Source organism: Protomyctophum parallelum (assembly GCF_964188405.1).
Source record: "Protomyctophum parallelum genome assembly, chromosome: 1".
NCBI lineage: Eukaryota > Metazoa > Chordata > Actinopteri > Myctophiformes > Myctophidae > Protomyctophum > Protomyctophum parallelum.
The window spans coordinates 26181627-26200430 of record NC_139697.1 but is presented as its reverse complement, the minus strand read 5'-3'; the positions used below and the strand labels follow the sequence as shown (position 1 = coordinate 26200430).

The window sequence follows — 18804 nt, the reverse complement described above, 5'->3', positions numbered from 1 at the left end:
TTGGTTTAATAATAGAAAAAAATAATTGTCATTGAAAAAAAAACACATTTTCGACAGGAAATTATTTCATGTGCTTTTTGTTTGCAGTTTTATCCCCCCCCTAGTCATTAAGCCTATAATCTGCTGGCTTTTGTTTTGCACTTTATTGTTATTAATAATACAATTGCGTTTTTATTTTATTTTATTGAAGAAAGAATTTTTAAATGGTGTAAACCTGAATTTTAAATGAACACCACTCACCAGCCTTTATGACATGACATCATCATGTTGGTCTACTCTACCAGATATTATCTAGAGCACTGTTTCTCAAACAGTAGGTCAGGACCCAAGTTTGGGTCGCGGACCATTTTTATGGGTCACGGCACTCATGGGTTGAATATGCCCTTATTTAAATCTTCTTACATTTTGTCAATTCAACAAATTCAACAAAAATTTGAAATGTGGCACAAACTCTTCAGATGGGGATCTCTAGACAAATGCTTATGAGTAGTTTACTCTACCATGAAAAGATGAAAAAATGATGCTTCAAACTTTATTTAGCGACAGGCAGGCAAAAAATACGACGTTTCGACCTTGCGGTCTTTGTCAAGTATATACTTGATAAAGTATACTTGTTCACTGTTTCTACAGTTTTGGCTTACCCTGATCGTTTACTCTACCAGACTCATGCTCTCTTAGAGTTGGTCTACCATTGGCCACCCTGTAGACATATTGGCTGGTGATCTTTGGGATGCTATAGTGACCACTGAAGAGGTCAAAATGTTGATGTTAAAGACAAATATTCTGTGAAATGCACCTTTTTTACCCGTTTGTCATGTCGGCTCTGTGTGACTCTAAACGTCCCTCTGTCTAGGAACAAAGTCCTGTTTAATGACATCGTTACATTTAACACGCTTCCTTCTGGAGATGAGAGAGTACAAGTGATGACGGGATGATAAGCACTGATGTCAATCTATTTTCCTATTCTGACTGACTGTAATAAATGGTGTTTCAAATCAACTTTATTCCCTCCCTGGTCTGGTCTGGTCTGGTCTCTTCTCTTCTCTTCTCTTCTCTTCTCTTCTCTTCTCTTCTCTTCTCTTCTCTTCTCTTCTCTTCTCTTCTCTTCCGTATATGGTCGTCAGTCCGTCACGCCTTCTGACACACTATATATGGCGTCTCCATATATAAACAGCTCTGTGGCCTTGTGGTTAGAGTGTCCGTCCTGAGACTGGGAGATCGGGGTTCAATCCCCGGCCGGGTCATACCAAGGACTGTAAAAATGGGACCCAGTTACTCCCTGCTTGACACTCAGCATCAAGGGTTGGATTGTCCCTGCGACATACTAGCGTCATGTCCAGGGGTTGTACTTGTACATCAAGCTACCTCAGGCTACAGAAACAGGAGATAGGCTCCTGCCCTATGGGCCTCATGGCTCGGCAAGGCTACATATATAATAATAATAATAATAATACATTTTATTCATAAGGCGCCTTTCAGGGCACTCAAAACAGGTGGGTTTGAAATGAGGTGATTGAGTTCATGATGTTTCTTATATCAGGGGGAGGGAGTTCCAGAGGTGAGGGGCAGAGCGGCCGCTCTGCCACGAATGTCAGGTGGGAATGTCGATGTGAACAAGGTCAGACAGATAAGGGTTGGGCGAGGTTATGAATGGCCTTGAAGTATGGAGAAGGATCTTATAGTAGTCAATGCGGTATTTGATGGGAAGCCAGTGGAGTTGGTGTAGAGAGTGTGGATTTGGAACCAATGAGGACTACCTCGGTTTTATCACTGTTTTATCACTGTTGGACTGACATCAGAGAATAGTTAATAGTTATATTAATTATATAGCTGTAGATTAGGGAATGTCGATGTATGATTATACGATTATAGGGATAGTAGCCTAGAAGTCGTAATATTAGACAGTCTAGTAGTAAGTTAGTAAGTAAACACAATTAGTTATACTGTATTAGTGTAATATAGATTTAGTTATTGTGGCATAGTATTGCAATGATTGAATTAGCAGCTTATTAATGCAGGTAATAATATAATTATTAATAGTAGCCACTATAATTTGTAATAGTAGCCAATATATATAATTAGTAATTGCAGGAATAATATAATTTATAGTAATAATATATAGTGAGACTGCACTTGTATAGAGGCAGACGTTTTCAATGACTGGTTGTATTTTAAATTTAGAATTTCAGTGAGAGTTATGATGATGATAATGATGTCTGTGGTTGTCAGGGAAGACCTCGCCTCCATTCTTCCGGAAATCCGGAGCCTCCTGCCAAGGATGGTCTGTCAACAGCTGATTCCAAAAGTGGGGTCCGGGGACTCCCAGTCCCAGGGGTCCTTGAGGGAGTTCCAGGGGGTCCCAAGATAAATGATAGTTTGTATCCAAATGGACCTGCATGGGTCTGTAACTCTGAGAGTGTACCGGACCTGTATGGGTCTGTAACTCTGACAGTGTACAAATGGAACCGAATGGACCCTAATGGGTCCATTTGGTTCCATTTGTACACTCTCAGAGTTAAATTAACATTGATTTTACAGTATGAATTGGGGGTCCCAGAGATAGAAATGCCATCAAATGGGTGTCCGTAGACTAATGCATGTCAAATTGAGGGGTCCTTGAAATTAAAATGGTGGAGAATCACTGCTAGAGCCGTACAAACTTCTCTTATGGGGGGGTCCCTGGTGTATATTTTCAAATGGGGGGTCTGCAAGCTAATTTTTGTCAATTTGGGGGTCCTTGACATGAAATAATTTGGGAACCAATGGTCTATTCAATCATACAGACAGACTGTGGCTGTGGGATGTTAAGATGATGAATCATTTCATGGCATAACTCCAACTATAAGAAAAGATAAGATAATCCTTCCCATGATCCCAGTGGTTTAAAGTAACTATAAGAACATTTCTTCGGTATTTCCAATTTCCAATACTTTTACTTCTTGTATTGTACTTTTTATCCCTCTTATCTATACTATCAGTGTGCCTGCCCTCTTATAAAACAAATCAAATCTTTGTGCATTAGCGCCCCGTCGTGGTGAAATCACAGATGGTGTTTTTTTGTTTTTTTTGCGTCACGTCCCCTCCCTTTCAGAGGGGCGGAGTCCTCCCCGGGTGTGTTGCTGCATTTTTCTAGCAGAACCAGTAACTAGATCCAAGATCCAGATCCACCGGACCACCGGACCAGGGCCCTGGATTGACTGCTGGCCTACAGACCTGGACCAGAGACCTCCGTCTGTTGGTCCCGATTTACTTGGACTTATGAACCCACAAATGGACTAAGTGAAACCCTGAACATCGACGTCCAAATCAAGGTATGTGTGACTGTGTGTGTGTGTGTGTGTGTGTGTACACGGTCATGAATGATGATGAACAATTGTAACATTGTAACAGTATATGAGGAGCGGTGTTTGTGTGTTACGTGACGTGATGCTTGCTTGGCAGTTTTAGTTTTGAATGTATGGCGTTTATTTCCTTGCTTTTGATGTTTACATATTACAACATCTTTACAACATAAACACGATCGTTTTATTTAACAGGATTATTATTATTATTATTATTATTATTATTATTATTATTATTAAATATTATTATTATTTCTACTGCCGTCTGAACAGCGTCCGACATCCTACGGTGGTGTCGCTTGCCGAAAAGAACACACATCCAGCGGGTTCTTTCCTGTTTCAAACTAGAATCTTAATCTTATCTAGCTGTCTAGTAGTTTTTAATAACATTAGATGTGTTCGGCAAGCGACGCCGTCCAACGGAGGAGTATATACAAGGTTTGTTTTGCGTGCTGACGTGGGTTTGTTTTGATTGAGGAGGTTTCTATCTCAATTCTTATGATCTATCTGAATTCTGAATGACTCCCGAGCTTCAGATAGATTAAAGTATTGAGATGAGATTGAAACCTTGATGGATTGAAAACTAACTCACCAACCCATGGTTAGGCTTTAGGATGATGATGATGATGGTGGTAGATGTGTGTTGTGTTGCTGAAGAACTTGACCGATAGTGACCTGTGAGGAATGTTTGTGTGGTAAAGTAAGATCATCATCATCATCATCATCATCAAATCAATCGCTTGATCCTTGATGATTAAAACAACCCCACTCTCATGTGAAGTGTTGGACAAATTTTACTCCTCAATATAGATATGGAACAAATATTACTCGACTACAACAAGTTTCTGAAAAATTTGCAAGGGACCCGGACAAGTATTGGAGTACTTCAGTTAAAGTAATGGAGTACCTCAAAGGTGGCTTAAGTGGTTAATTAATAATGCACCTTTTTCCTTCCTTAGAGATGTAGTGGAGTCACCTACAATGTTTGTATTTGAAGTGTAATGTGAAAGTCAAGTATACAAAAAATATAAATACTCAAGAACAGATGCTCAAACAAATGTTGCTGTATTTCATTACTGTCCACCACTGCTCATGTTTGAAGATTATATTTTGCAGATATGATTCATTAGTTTGACTTTCTTTATATATATATATGTAACTGAATGTTGTGCTATTAAATATTTAGCATTTCTCTTTATAAAAGGACTTTGAACAGCATTCTTAATGGGGTCCTATGATGCAAGTGAAACAATGACGTCAGACTTGACATGTTGGCACGTTGAACACGTAAACTCGTCACAGCTCACTATACTACGCTGTGTGTGTGTGTGTGTGTGTGTGTGTGTGTTGAAGAACCTGTAACAAGTTGAACAACGTGTCTTTTTATGTCAATGGTGTTACGCAAGACGACAGCGTCTGTCTGTCTGTTTCATTGTATACTGTAGCCTAGGTCTCACTGAGTGCGTAGGCCTATACAATGTATTCAATGACAGTCAGACAGTATAGGGAAGAGGAAAATCAGACAGACAGACAGACAGACAGACAGACAGACAGACAGGGGTTTCTCAGCAACAGTAGAACAAACAGCCTTGTCTTTCCGATGGAAACTCGCCTATCACCTATCGTACTCACTTTACTGTGTGTGTGTGTGTGTGTGTGTGTGTGAGAGAGACAGAGAGAGTGATACTATCAGTGTGAGTGAGGTAGATACTGCATGTGTGTGTGTCACGGGTGTGACTGTCATTCACACAAACCAGCTAATTAAAAAGAGAGAACTGTGAGGAGTGCTAATGTACACACACACACACACACACACACACACACGTTTACATTTACATGTGAGGATTTGTTTTTCCACTTTTTGCCCTTTGTAACCGTATGTCTGAGTTTAAAGCCAGTGTCATGCACACCCAAAATAGCCGATCTACAAGTTCACAATGCGTCACAGTGAGACACATGGGGGACCTGTTTATCGGCTGTTAGGTTGTGCGACAGCTTCCCACAGCTAAGCATAAATTAAGCCTGAATCTAACATTTTCATGTTAATAAAAATGGTCTTCCTCACGACTTCGGCGAAGTAAACGTATGTTTTCTCATGCCAATATAACTCCTTTTTAATTGAATAAATAAAAAATATATAATAATAATTATTATTTTATATATATATATATATATATATATATATATATATATATATATATATATATATATTTTGTCTTCACAAGTATAGTATTAGTCTCTCTCATAACACACACACGCACACGCTACATCTTCAATCTTTTAGTCTCGCTCCTAGGCAGACGATCAGAGATCTGATGTTCGGAATTCAGTCTGTAGGAGTGATATCAAAATATTGGCCTGCTGGTGGCGCTACAATGGCCAATGTGAAATTGGTGGCATTTCTTCCTCCGCCTGCCAGAGACAAAAAAAATATCAAAAATATACAAAAACAATTGATAATAAGTTAACAAAGGAAGGTGGGAGGCCAGAGATATGACATATGGAGGATGCTACTCTCAATAGAGTCTAGTGGAGCTCATGGAAGGGGTGCGGGGAACCATTTGATCTAAAAACCAACATGATGTTTAATAGGTCAGCTTAAAAGTAACTTTTATGGGGTGTGACTGTGTTGGGCTTTGGTAGCACATTCCAATATGCAGTAGATGTGTGTGTGTGTGTGTGTGTGTGTGTGTGTGTGTGTGTGTGTGTTACTATCGGTGTGAGTGAGGTAGATAGATACTGCCTGTATTGTGTGTGTATGTGCACGTTATCTATCTGTTTTAAGTACATTTATATAACACATGAGCTACATTGTTGAATTCTAGAGAAACTATCTCCAAGTGTCACGCAAAAGTTTTGCTCGTTTTGAAAGATTTTGAAAGTCAAAGTGGGTAAAATATGTGTTTATTCTTTAACCAATAAAAAGTATTAAGAAGGGCTTGTGACTAAATAATAAATGTATTAGATCCATCTGAAGAAAGTTTTTTTTTTTTTCAATTCCTACTCTGGTTTTGGTTTCCACCCCAAACGCACAACATAAATTTATAGATCTTTTCAGATGAACTCTGTGTGAACTTCTTTGGTCAACAGCTGTTGACTTTGAGCAGATTCATTGTCTCATATTCAGGACCGTTTTGGTTTGTAAAGCTTCATTTATACCGTGTAGTGCAAGGGTGTAGATCTATTCTTTTGGGCAAGCAACACCCCCGTACTACTGAGTATAAATCATGCCTTTTAAATGTGACTCTGTGAAGCCTTGACACATTAAAACCGGGAAAGCATCTGCTTTTAGGTTTTAACCACGTCTTTAACCAATTTTGTCTATTCAAAAATAGCAGATGTACAAGGTTGAACATTGCTATTTTAGAAAAATCATGCTTTTTTTAGTGTGCAAATCTTTGGATAAATAAATGTTTTAAAGTGCTTCTGGTGGTGGTAGGGGGGGGGGGGGAGTTTAGGTTTGTGAATTATAAGGTTGCACTAACAGACTGTTTTCAGACTGGGGTCCGTGTGGCCAAATAGATATAATTCTGGTGGTCCTTGACATGAAAAAGTTTGATATAGTACTAATAGCAGAATATGGTTTTCAAAAAGACATTTGTGAAATCAGCCCTCAGGTGCGTTAACAAATAGATAGAAGATACAGTTTAGTAATACAGTGTATATGTTCATGTGTGATATATGCAAAACATGCAAATGCCCACAGACACGAAGACAGACCGACCTATCACGGGACAGATACTAGAATGGTCAGAAAGACTGGTCTAATACAGGGCAGGCAGATGGGTCTAACGCAGCACAGACAGTCACATGTAATGTGTGTGTGAATGTAATCACACACAGCTGTGTGTGAAGTCATGGAGTCACGCTGCAGACCCTGCTCTGTGTGTGTGTGTGTGTGTGTGCGCGTGTGCGTGTGCGAGAAAGGGAGAGATGGTTTCCAGATGTGGGGTTTCTGGATCTTTAGGCGTGGGCGACTGTCAGCGCTACACACACACACACTTCTTCTTCAGGAAAACACCCCTTGTGCAGCTATTCGGTATGCAGACAGACAGACGGGGGTGTATGGTGGTTGAGTGGTTCAGCAGTGTCGCTTCACGCCAAGAGTTCAAATCTTACTCAGTGTTTGTTACCAAAACACACCATAAAGGCCACAGCGGCGGTGCCATCACACAGAGACGCCATCACACAGAGACGTGCCATGCTGGCGCAAACAGTTTATGGGTCAGAACAGCCTGGCCCTGGTGCGCCTGCCCTGTGGAGCAGGCCTGTGTGTGTTGTGTAACGCAGTGTGTACTGAATGGATTGCAGACTGTCTTGAGTCTAATATCAAACCTTGGCCTGCATTATAGGCCCTAATGATGCCTGGTGACGCGACGCAAGGAACACACAGAGGCAAGCGGTGGGTTTTTTTTATACAGTATGTGCCAGGCGAGTAGGTGATATCCTCATGTAAACAACGCCATACATTAGCATTTCTATGGCCGAGGGTAGTCGGAGTGGTGGGGATGGGCAACAACAACAATGATTCAACAACAGACCACATGGCATGAGGCCAGTATATATTGCTGTCTGGGGAGGGTAGGGGGGTACTTGTTTTCAATGAAAATAAAAGCCTGGCTACCGAGGCTACTTTTGTTCAAATCAAACGGCACACCTGGCCATTTCAAACGGCACACACTGTGTGCCACGGCACACACAGGTTGGGAATCACTGCTGAATCCATAGGGTACCATTGATTGAATCATGCAACCATTGATCTTCTTGGCGATTGTTCTATTGATTACTTGTTTTGATAAAAGGAATAATTGAGAGGCATGTTTGTTTTGTGATTCGTCTATAATCGACCACATTAAGTCTGATGGACCAAGCAGCTATATTTTAATTTATTTCCCCAAGCCCTCTCAATATGGTTCAAATATATTCTCTGACTCTGACCAATTCGTATTTTGAAATATATCTTTGAAATATATTTCACATGTGTAATATTTCACATGTGTTTTTTAATCCCCTCTGTCAATCAAACTGAACCATGTTATGAACAAACAACATGGATTCCATCATGGAAAGTTTCACATTCATTGTCATTCGGTGTCATGTTGCCACGGTAACAGATATGATGATGTCACTGCTCACACTCCGTCCTCTGGTCGGTCTGTCTGTCTGTCGAGCGCTGGTGCTTTGGCATGGGGGGGTAAGATCAACATATCCGCCTGGGTGACAGCAGACTGCGATGTTACGTGATGTCATGTGCTCCATCCCTGATGATGTCACGTGATGTCCTGATGATGTCACGTGACATGCCCGACCAACCAACACACTGATGGGAAATGCACGATTCCATAGTTAACTGTGACCTTCAGTTTATCGGTATCTGTATATTATTATTTCGCTTTACTATAACTTGTAGCTGCACTTTAACCATTATTAATTAGCGCTCTAATTAATGATAAAACTATAAAGTTGGCTTATCGCTAATCGAAGCTCCCCTCGAGTGGCAGAGCTATGTTTGATTGCTTCCCCTGTCCTACTGTCTCTCTCCTACAATGTCTCCCTCTCAGCTGTCCTACTGTCTCTCTCCTGCAATGTCTCCCTCTCAGCTGTCCTACTGTCTCTCCTGCAATGTCTCTCTCTCAGCTGTCCTACTGTCTCTCTCCTACAATGTCTCCCTATCAGCTGTCCTATTGTCTCTCTCCTACAATGTCTCCCTCTTAGCTGTCCTACTGTCTCTCTCCTACAATGTCTCCCTCTCAGCTGTCCTACTGTCTCTCTCCTACAATGTCTCCCTCTCAGCTGTCCTACTGTCTCTCTCCTACAATGTCTCCCTCTCAGCTGTCCTACCGTCTCTCTCCTACAATGTCTCCCTCTCAGCTGTCCTACTGTCTCCTGCAATGTCTCCCTCTCAGCTGTCCTACTGTCTCTCCTGCAATGTCTTCCTCTCAGCTGTCCTACTGTCTCTCTCCTACAATGTCTCCCTCTCAGCTGTCCTACTGTCTCCTGCAATGTCTCCCTCTCAGCTGTCCTACTGTCTCTCCTGCAATGTCTTCCTCTCAGCTGTCCTACTGTCTCTCTCCTGCAATGTCTCTCTCTCAGCTGTCCTATTGTCTCGCTCCTACAATGTCTGTCTCTCCTGCAATGTCTCCCTCTCAGCTGTCCTACTGTCTCTCTCCTACAATGTCTCTCTCTCAGCTGTCCTACTGTCTCTCCTGCAATGTCTCTCTCTCAGCTGTCCTACTGTCTCTCCTGCAATGTCTCTCTCTCAGCTGTCCTACTGTGTCTCTCCTACAATGTCTCTCTCTCAGCTGTCCTACTGTCTCTCCTACAATGTCTCCCTCTCAGCTGTCCTACTGTCTCTCTCCTACAATGTCTCCCTCTCAGCTGTCCTACTGTCTCCTGCAATCTCTCCCTCTCAGCTGTCCTACTGTCTCTCTCTCATGCAATGTCTCCCTCTCAGCTGTCCTACTGTCTCTCTCCTGCAATGTCTCCCTCTCAGCTGTCCTACTGTCTCTCTCCTGCAATGTCTCCCTCTCAGCTGTCCTGTCTCTCTCCTGCAATGTCTCCCTCTCAGCTGTCCTACTGTCTCTCTCCTTCAATGTCTCTCTCAGCTGTCCTACTGTCTCTCTCCTACAATGTCTCCCTCTCAGCTGTCCCACTGTCTCTCCTACAATGTCTCTCTCTCAGCTGTCCTACTGTCTCTCTCCTACAATGTCTCCCTCTCAGCTGTCCTACTGTCTCTCCTACAATGTCTCCCTCTCAGCTGTCCTACTGTCTCTCTCCTACAATGTCTCCCTCTCAGCTGTCCTACTGTCTCTCCTGCAATGTCTCCCTCTCAGCTGTCCTACTGTCTCTCTCCTACAATGTCTCCCTCTCAGCTGTCCTACTGTCTCTCTCCTACAATGTCTCCCTCTCAGCTGTCCTACTGTCTCTCTCCTACAATGTCTCCCTCTCAGCTGTCCTACTGTCTCTCCTACAATGTCTCTCTCTCAGCTGTCCTACTGTCTCTCACCTACAATGTCTCCCTATCAGCTGTCCTACTGTCTCTCTCCTACAATGTCTCCCCCTCAGCTGTCCTACTGTCTCTCCTACAATGTCTCCCTCTCAGCTGTCCTACTGTCTCCTGCAATGTCTCCCTCTCAGCTGTCCTGTGTCTCTCCTGCAATGTCTCCCTCTCAGCTGTCATGTGTCTCCTGCAATGTCTCCCTCTCAGCTGTCCTACTGTCTCTCCTGCAATGTCTCCCTCTCAGCTGTCCTACTGTCTCTCCTGCAATGTCTCCCTCTCAGCTGTCCTACTGTCTCTCTCCTACAATGTCTCCCTCTCAGCTGTCCTGCTGTCTCTCCTACAATGTCTCCCTCTCAGCTGTCCTACTGTCTCTCTCCTACAATGTCTCCCTCTCAGCTGTCCTACTGTCTCTCTCCTACAATGTCTCCCTCTCAGCTGTCCTACTGTCTCTCCTGCAATGTCTCCCTCTCAGCTGTCCTGTGTCTCTCCTGTAATGTCTCCCTCTCAGCTGTCCTGTGTCTCTCCTGCAATGTCTCCCTCTCAGCTGTCCTACTGTCTCTCTCCTACACTGTCTCTCTCGGCTTTCCTACCTTCTCTCTTTCAATAGACACCCCACCCTCAAATAAATGTGTCATGTCACAATTTATATGGGGGAAATAATGTATAGTTCTAAATATATACTGTGAAGAGAGAGAGAGAGAGACTCATTTGTTGCTTGCTAATTTGTATAACATACCGTACTGTACACTTAAGGGCAAGCCAATACATGCTGCTTCCCTCCAACGTCATCGTTGTTTCTTTATTGTCTTTATTGTCTATGTACTGTGTGATCTGTTTGTTTCCTTATGTTTTATGTATATCCTGATGACTGCTGTGCACAAAACAAATTTCCGAAAGGAAATAATAAAGTATCTATCTATCTATCGTTCGCCCATCAGAAATTCTGAATGACGTCAATTTGTAGTTCTATCACCTCCCCTTCCTTCGGACGTCCGAACTGGAGCATCTATTGGGATTTATTTATTCACAAAATTCACAGTGTTTTTTTAGGACTCCCACTTGGAACTGCAGCGTAAAAATAGACAAACTCTAAATGAGAAACTTCCCCTTCAAACAAAATGAGTCTCACTGCACAGTGTCACATGGTCAGTGTTAATGTAACAGTTGAGTGAGCACAAATTAAACCAAAGGGTCCATTTGGTTCCATTTGTTCTCTGTTAAGAGTGGAACTGTGGATTTGACAACACTGTGGATTTGACAGTGTGGTCACTGTGGGATTCCCCGGCAGCGGTGGGGGAGAGTTGGCTGAAAGCATCATTACGCAGCTGGTGTGTGAATGGGTGAAGGTCACCCCCCTCCCTTTTGGTCCTTGTTCGTCCAAATCCACTCCGGAGTTTCCGTTTTTACAGCTTTCGTCCATGTTTGATGTGGTCTCTTAGCTTTAAGTTCCTTTAACCCATTTAGATCTGACTTTTCGAAATAAAAAAAATGTCTTCTAAAATTCTGACAGTTTTCTGAAATACCTCATGTTTCTGTATCAGTGGTAGGGCTGCACGATATGGACAAAAATTCATATCACGATATATATGGCAGATATCTAGATATCGATACGATACGATATAATATATATCACGATATATATGGCAGATATCTCGATATCGATACGATACGATATATCGTGCAGCAACATATTTTCGTAATGGGCGTGGCTAACGATTCAGGGCTGGATCCAGGCTACAACAGGACAGAGGGACAAACGGAGTGATGGATTATTTTCCGAGGGGCACAGGCTAAAACAGAGGGCTGGCTTTGGAAGTGGACGATATATCGATATGTCGACAATATATCTATATCGCGATACCGTTGCCTTTTTGCGATACTGATATTGTGCATGTTCATACCTCGATACCGATACGATAACGATATATTGTGCAGCCCTAATCAGTGGTGCTCAATATTTCATGTCAAGGACCCCAAACATTATCTGTATTAGGCCACCGACCCCCATCTGAAAATATGTTGTTCCAGTGACCCCCACACACACACACATTTTCACGATTTTCAAAAATGGCGCTATGAGCTTGTAGATCTGCTATTTTTCAATAGCTAAAGTATAACATAATGCTATAAACACCTCTGTTTCCCGTTAAGAAGGGGTTAATAAGTCAGTAATCAGTGAAATTTTGAAAATAAACACGAACTAACACGACTGTTCTCTTATGGGGGCCCTTGGTAAAAAAACTATTTTCGGATGATATAAGGTGAGGTGCAAGTTACATAATGCAGCGTATAGGTTAATAAAACAAAAATAAAGTACTCGTATCGGTACTCTGTATCAGCGAGTACTAAAAATTAAGTACTTGTACTCGTAAAAAATATGCATACCGGTACATTAAAGCAGAAACACCTATCACAACAGTAATCTTAGTGTGTGTCTGACTTTGTGGTTATCAATGGAGTGAAGTCCCACATTGATTGACAACACTTATCACTGTGTTAAAGTACATCACCAGACAGACAGACAGATCAGCTAAAGTCCAGGCTATACTGCTACTACTTTACTACTACTAGTACTACTACTGCTACTACTACTAATACTGTGTAATTTAACCTTTTATTGTTCTCAGGAGATTCCACTGAGCTGTTTTGCTCAGTGGGAACCTGATAAAACATAATAAACAACCACATCAGTCATTTATTTGTATATTTAGTTATTTGTCATAACTGTCCTGTGCAATTAGTGTTCACAAAGCCTAAAGGCCAGACCGCACCACCAATGCAACTAGTCGCAACTCCTTGCAACACTTTTTTTTTTAAGGCAAGGCCACAGCAATGCAACTCCTTGCAATTGCCATTCGGCATAATGGTTGCGAGTAGTTGCATGTTGCAAGGATTTGCGAGTTGGTTAGGGTGGTCTGGGCTTAAATTCCCATTCCCTGATGAAGGCTTAACCTACTGTCCTAATAAAGTATTGGCAATCTGACTATTGGCGTTTGTGGCCACTTTCTTGTTGTTTCAAGATTCCCTCTTCAAGTTCTCTCCCGTGGGCTGGCACCGCTAAAAAGGATCCTTGTGCACTGTGCTTAATTGTAAACATAAATGTAATTTAGATGAAAAACCCCCCCACAAAAACCTAATTTATCATCAACTAATATTTTCATGATCGTGATTTGTGACGACCCTAGTAATTCTGAACATCTGAGTAAACAGTAAAGCTACAAATTAGGCTTAACTAAAAGGTGTTATTGCCATAATCTGTTTTGAACTCGTGTCTGTGCGATCAAATATATGAATTGTACAATATGTGAAGACATTGAGGGCGGGATAATAAGTCTATAGATCATAGACGGAGAAGTCTGTGACATTTGGAGGCAGATGGAGTGGAGTGCTGGTCAGCCTGTGATGAGCTGACGCACGCAGTGACGTTGCCTCTCTGATTCTGGTAGTGGGATGGGATGATATCTAAACGTAAACATGCAAGCACGCACAAATAAAGTACACACTGTACATGGTGTGTGTGTGTGTGTGTGTGTTTGTGTGTGTTGAGAGTGTTGAGAGCACAGCTGCAGGATTATGCAACAGATTTAGGCTGTGTGTGTGTGTGTGTGTGTGTGTGGGTGTGTGGGTGGGTGGGTGGGTGGGTGTGCACACCTGCGTGTATGTATGGTTGTGTGGGTGTGTGAGCACTGACCGAGAGACCACTTAAATAGCGACACACTGGCGCGCGCAGGGAAGTTCATAATCATATTTTAGAATGGTTACCATACATGTCATTCATATAACATGAACACAAAAATATATTGTGTCCTACACATAGTTATTGTCATGAAACGTTTAAAAAGAAATGGCAGATCTACTGTCGTGAGCTTGTAGACTTTGCTATATTTGTGTGATACTGTCAGTATGACAAAGTATACAGGTTTCTGCCTGAGTGCAACACGATGATAACAGATTCTATCTCTCTCTCTCTCTCTCTCTCTCGCTCCCTCCAGGTCCATCATGGCGGAGGTATCTCTCTCCCTCCACCTCCCCTCTGTCCCTCCTCCTCCTCCTCCCCCGCCCCCTCCTCCTCCTCCCGTGTCCTCCTCCCCCCCGTCCACCTTCTCCTGTCCGTCCTCGCCTTCCAGCGCCTCCTCTTCCTCCTCCTCTTCCTCCTCGTACCGCCACCACAGCCACCACCATCACAACCACCACCATCACAACCACCACCATCACAACCACCACCACCACCGCCCGCCCCTCCCTCTCCCCCTGCCGCTCCCTCAGTCCTCCGAGGGGGAGGACGGGGAGGTGCGGCGGGGGTCGACCTGCGCCTCCTCTCCCTCCGCCAGCCCGCGCAGCTCCTCCCCCACGGGGAGCATCGGGAGCAGTGGCAGCGTGGGGAGCAGCAGCAGCAGTGAAACCTCCTCCGCCGCTCTGGGAGGAGGAGGAGGAGGAGGAGCGGAGGAGGAGGAAGAAGGTCCTGCGTTCTCCTCCCAGGAGGTCGCCACGGAGACGGACTTGGTGATTGACCAAGGTGAGACGACGTGATTGGACGGTGCAGTCGGTGGGGATGCAAGGGCATGGGCACGTAATGAAACGAATGATTGATAGGGATTAGGGGATGTCAATTATCGCTTAATTCGTTCATTGTTAAATAACCTAAATAACGCAAATCAATTTAGTTTATGAAAGATCTATGTCATGCTAAACACTTATTCTGCTCCTAGCTGTGATTGACCCGGAAGTGGCGCTGCAGGCCTGCCAGGAAGTACTTCTCAAGGTCAAACTGCAGAACGGAGAGGCAGTAGAAGCACAACAAGAACCACAACAAGAACAACAACAACAAGAACCACCACAAGAAGAAGAAGAACAACAACAACAACAACAAGAGGAAGAACAACAACAACAAGAGGAAGAACAACAACAACAAGAAGAGGAAGAACAACAACAAGAGGAAGAACAGCAACAAGAAGAGAAAAAACAACAACAAGAACAGCAAGAAGAACAGCAGCAGCATCAGAGCGTTGATTTCACAGAGAGTTCCAGTCCACAGCAGCAACGCAACGTCTCCGCGTTCCCAGAGATGTCGGACACCGGCTCCATCAAAGAGGAAGAGGAGCAAGAGGACGGAGAGGAGGACCGAGGAGGAGAAGTAAAACCTCCGGCCAACCCCAGCCCCACGCCTTCGTCGTCGGACGCCTCGTCCTCGGCCAAGCAGTCGTGGCTCCTCCGGCTGTTTGAGTCCAAGCTGTTCGACGTCTCCATGGCCATCTCCTACCTGTACAAGTCCAAGGAGCCGGGGGTGCAGGCCTACATCGGCAACCGGCTCTTCAGCTTCACCGACGAGCAGGTGGACTTTCACCTGCCTCAGCTGCTCAGCATGTACGTTCACATGGACGCTGAGGTCGGAGACGCCATCAGACCTTACCTGGTGAGACTCTACTCAATACCTCATAGAGCGTCGCAGTCCCGCCCCCCTTTCATGACGACGCCAGGCCCAGGAAATAATTCCCAATGCATTTTCCCCATAGACATTTCAAAAAGTATTTATTTAAAGACCTTTTCAAGCGTCGTACGAAGCCAACTCGAGTCGTGACAAATCATGACAACAAACACAATATTTTGGACCAAACAAATAATTACAAACAAAGTGCAGTTTTTTAATTCTTTCTTATTATTTGTTCTTCTCATATTGTCATGATTTGTCACGACAAGAGTTGGCTTTGTCCGCGGCGTAAACGTCTTTAAATAAATACTTTTTGAAAAGTCTATGAGGTAAATGAACGGGGAATTGTTTTCCGGTTCTCTCGAGGGTTACAGTTACAGTTCTCAGTCACCACGGCTGATTTCGGTCATTTTGATTCTCTAGAGGCCAGCGTGTTTTTCTCTCTTTACTCTTTACGTACTAAAAGAGTGACTTTGAGAGCTGTTTTAGCGTACAATGTAAGTCGATGAGGAGCATATTTTGAATTATCAATTTCTAATCACTGCAGCAGTTATTTTGTATTTCTTGTCCACATTTGGAGTTACATCATGGCAAGGTAACTACACAACCCAAACCTCAAAAAAGTGGTCTTAACCGCCGAAACGTTGGATTAATTTTTGTCTTACCTGCTGTCCTAATAAAATATTGCCACTCTGGCTATTGGCGTGTGCGGCCACCCTCTTGTTTTTTCAAGATTTCCTCTGCTTAGAACAATAACATCATTACTTGTTTAGGAATTGGAGTGTGTGGGGGTCTCCTTTCATGCTGTTTCACTAAACGCAAATTAGGACTTAGCGTAACAAAGATTTTCAGTTATACGTTTTTGCTTTAATCCCGCTCTGCTATGTTATGCTATACATACTATCTACAAATGGAAGCCATCATGTGATCGTAAACATTATTTAATTAGCTATTGCTTTTTCCGCCTCCTCTTCAGATCCATCGGTGTAGAGGGAGCATCGCGTTCTCCCTGCAGACCGCCTGGCTGCTCGGGGCGTACTCCTCAGACATGCACATCTCCACGCAGAGACACTCCAGAGGAACCAAGCTCCGCAAACTCATCCTGTCCAACGAGTTCAAGCCCAAGAACGCCGCCGCCGCCGGCCCCGCTGCTCCCACAGACGCCAGAACCGCGTCCGGTTCCGGATGCGAGGGTCCCGCCGCGGCCCGTTCGCCTTCGTCCATGACTCCGCCGCGCTCCCACCACCACCACCGACACAGGAGACACAACAGCAGCCAAGTGGAGGCGCCGGCGCCTCCCTCCTCCTCCTCCTCTACCTCGCTGCCGCAGCAGGAAGAGGAGGGCTTTTCCTCTCCCACCAGGAGGAGAACCCACCAGAGGTCCAAGTCGGACGCGGCCGCAGGTGGAGGCTCCGGTCTGGGCGGCGGACTGCTGAGGTCGGGGAGTCACCCCATGGTGGAGAACCACGGTCACGAGGAGGTATGAATATAATTGAATCACTTTGAAGAAGAACAACACGCACATCTAATCCCCAAATAAGGCAGTGGTGCTGAGTGGAAAAAGAAACGGACTGAACCCCAGCATCCATATTCTGTAGATTACGTTTTTTTGAGCGGCGCTAGCCCCTCCTAGGCCCAGCTTTCCAGGTTTGTGTAAACACAAACATTGGCTTGTGATTGGCTGATCACCCCCATAGCGATGATTTGAATGGCTGAGCAAAGTGAGGGCAGAAAAGTGTAGAATAGATGGAAAAAGTGAGGACGCAAATTGTGATTGGCCAGAATGAGATGTATGATGTATGATAAGAGATAACAGATTTGTTTGTTTGTTTGTTGCCTAAAACGTTTAGGCATAAGGAAGGGGTAAGGTGGTGCCCTTTGTGTAGATGGAACAGTGTTGCTTTTGGCAGCTTGTAGATCGGCTATTTGTACTATTTTAAAATGTTTTAAAATAGTAAAAAATGGCAAATACGTTTAGGGATAAGGGGAAAGGGGTGGCGCAAGATATAGGGCACAGTGTGCAACAGGATCTGGGTCATAGGTCAAAGTCTCCAATATGTGACATTGTGAACAATATGGAAACTTATCAGTGGACAATCCAGAGATATGTTTTTATTTGCATGAGTGTGTGTGTGCGTGCCTCTGTGTGTAGTGTGTGTCCATGTGTGCCTCTGTGTGCATGTGCATTGCATTTGTGCATTTAGTGTTATGAACAGGAAGTAAATGTGTTCTTTCAGGAAGTTATGGTTACCAGGAAGTTACGATGTTGGTTGTTGAGAACAGAACACAGAACAGGAAGCAGATCGTGGATCATGTACCAGTGACCAATGTCTAAACTGGAACCCAGTTGAAACCACATTTTCTATGAAAACGTGCATGTCCCGTCAGTCCGTCCGTCACCCCACACCTCCATATATGGTCATGCCTCGTGACGTCAAATCATCAGGGATGGAGATCAATATTAAGCCCATTTTTGGGAATGCCCATACATGGAGATCCCTGATGTCATCAGTCGCGCGTCATCGTACCAAAACCTAACGTTCTCATGGAAGACAGTTGACTGGCCCTTAAATAGGCGACCTGCTGCTATAGGCCTATTATTGTTATCATTGATGGTGTTATATCATTATCAACAATGATAGTATGTACTGTCTGTCCCTTCAAAAAGAAATCAATAAAAGGCGTAAGCCGCAAAAAAAAAAAAAAAAAAAAAAAAAAAAAACAATGATAGTATGATTTATAAAAAAAGGGTTAGGCTTATGTCTTTTTCATAAATTGCTTTGGACATGTGGAAAACCAAGTTAAACGTGCAGAGTGACACATTAGGCATTAGGCCTATAGGTAATACTTTACCTGGATAACATCATCTTTTCGTTTTGACATGAAATAATAATCCTGTACCGTCACCGTGTAGCGTTTGGTTTCATTAGCGCGATCGTGACAAAATAGCCTACAGCTGCTGCTGCCCGCAGAGCATACATGAACGGTAAAGATACCAAGGATTGGACAGTGCTACGCAACATGGAAGTAACACT

General features: G+C 43.6%; 1 protein-coding gene across 1 annotated transcript in view; it reads left to right on the top strand.

Annotated features, from left to right (window-relative positions):
- Positions 1 to 3157: 3157 nt before the first annotated feature.
- Positions 3158 to 18804, top strand: part of LOC310873202 (phosphatidylinositol 4-kinase beta-like) — a 31130-nt gene continuing 15483 nt past the window's right edge. The window contains exons 1-4 of the mRNA XM_083785528.1: positions 3158 to 3311; positions 14334 to 14857; positions 15051 to 15754; positions 16746 to 17249. Of these exons, the coding sequence (XP_083641654.1) occupies positions 14341 to 14857; positions 15051 to 15754; positions 16746 to 17249 (1725 nt within the window). The 5' untranslated portion in view covers positions 3158 to 3311; positions 14334 to 14340. The remainder of the gene's footprint in view (positions 3312 to 14333; positions 14858 to 15050; positions 15755 to 16745; positions 17250 to 18804) is intronic.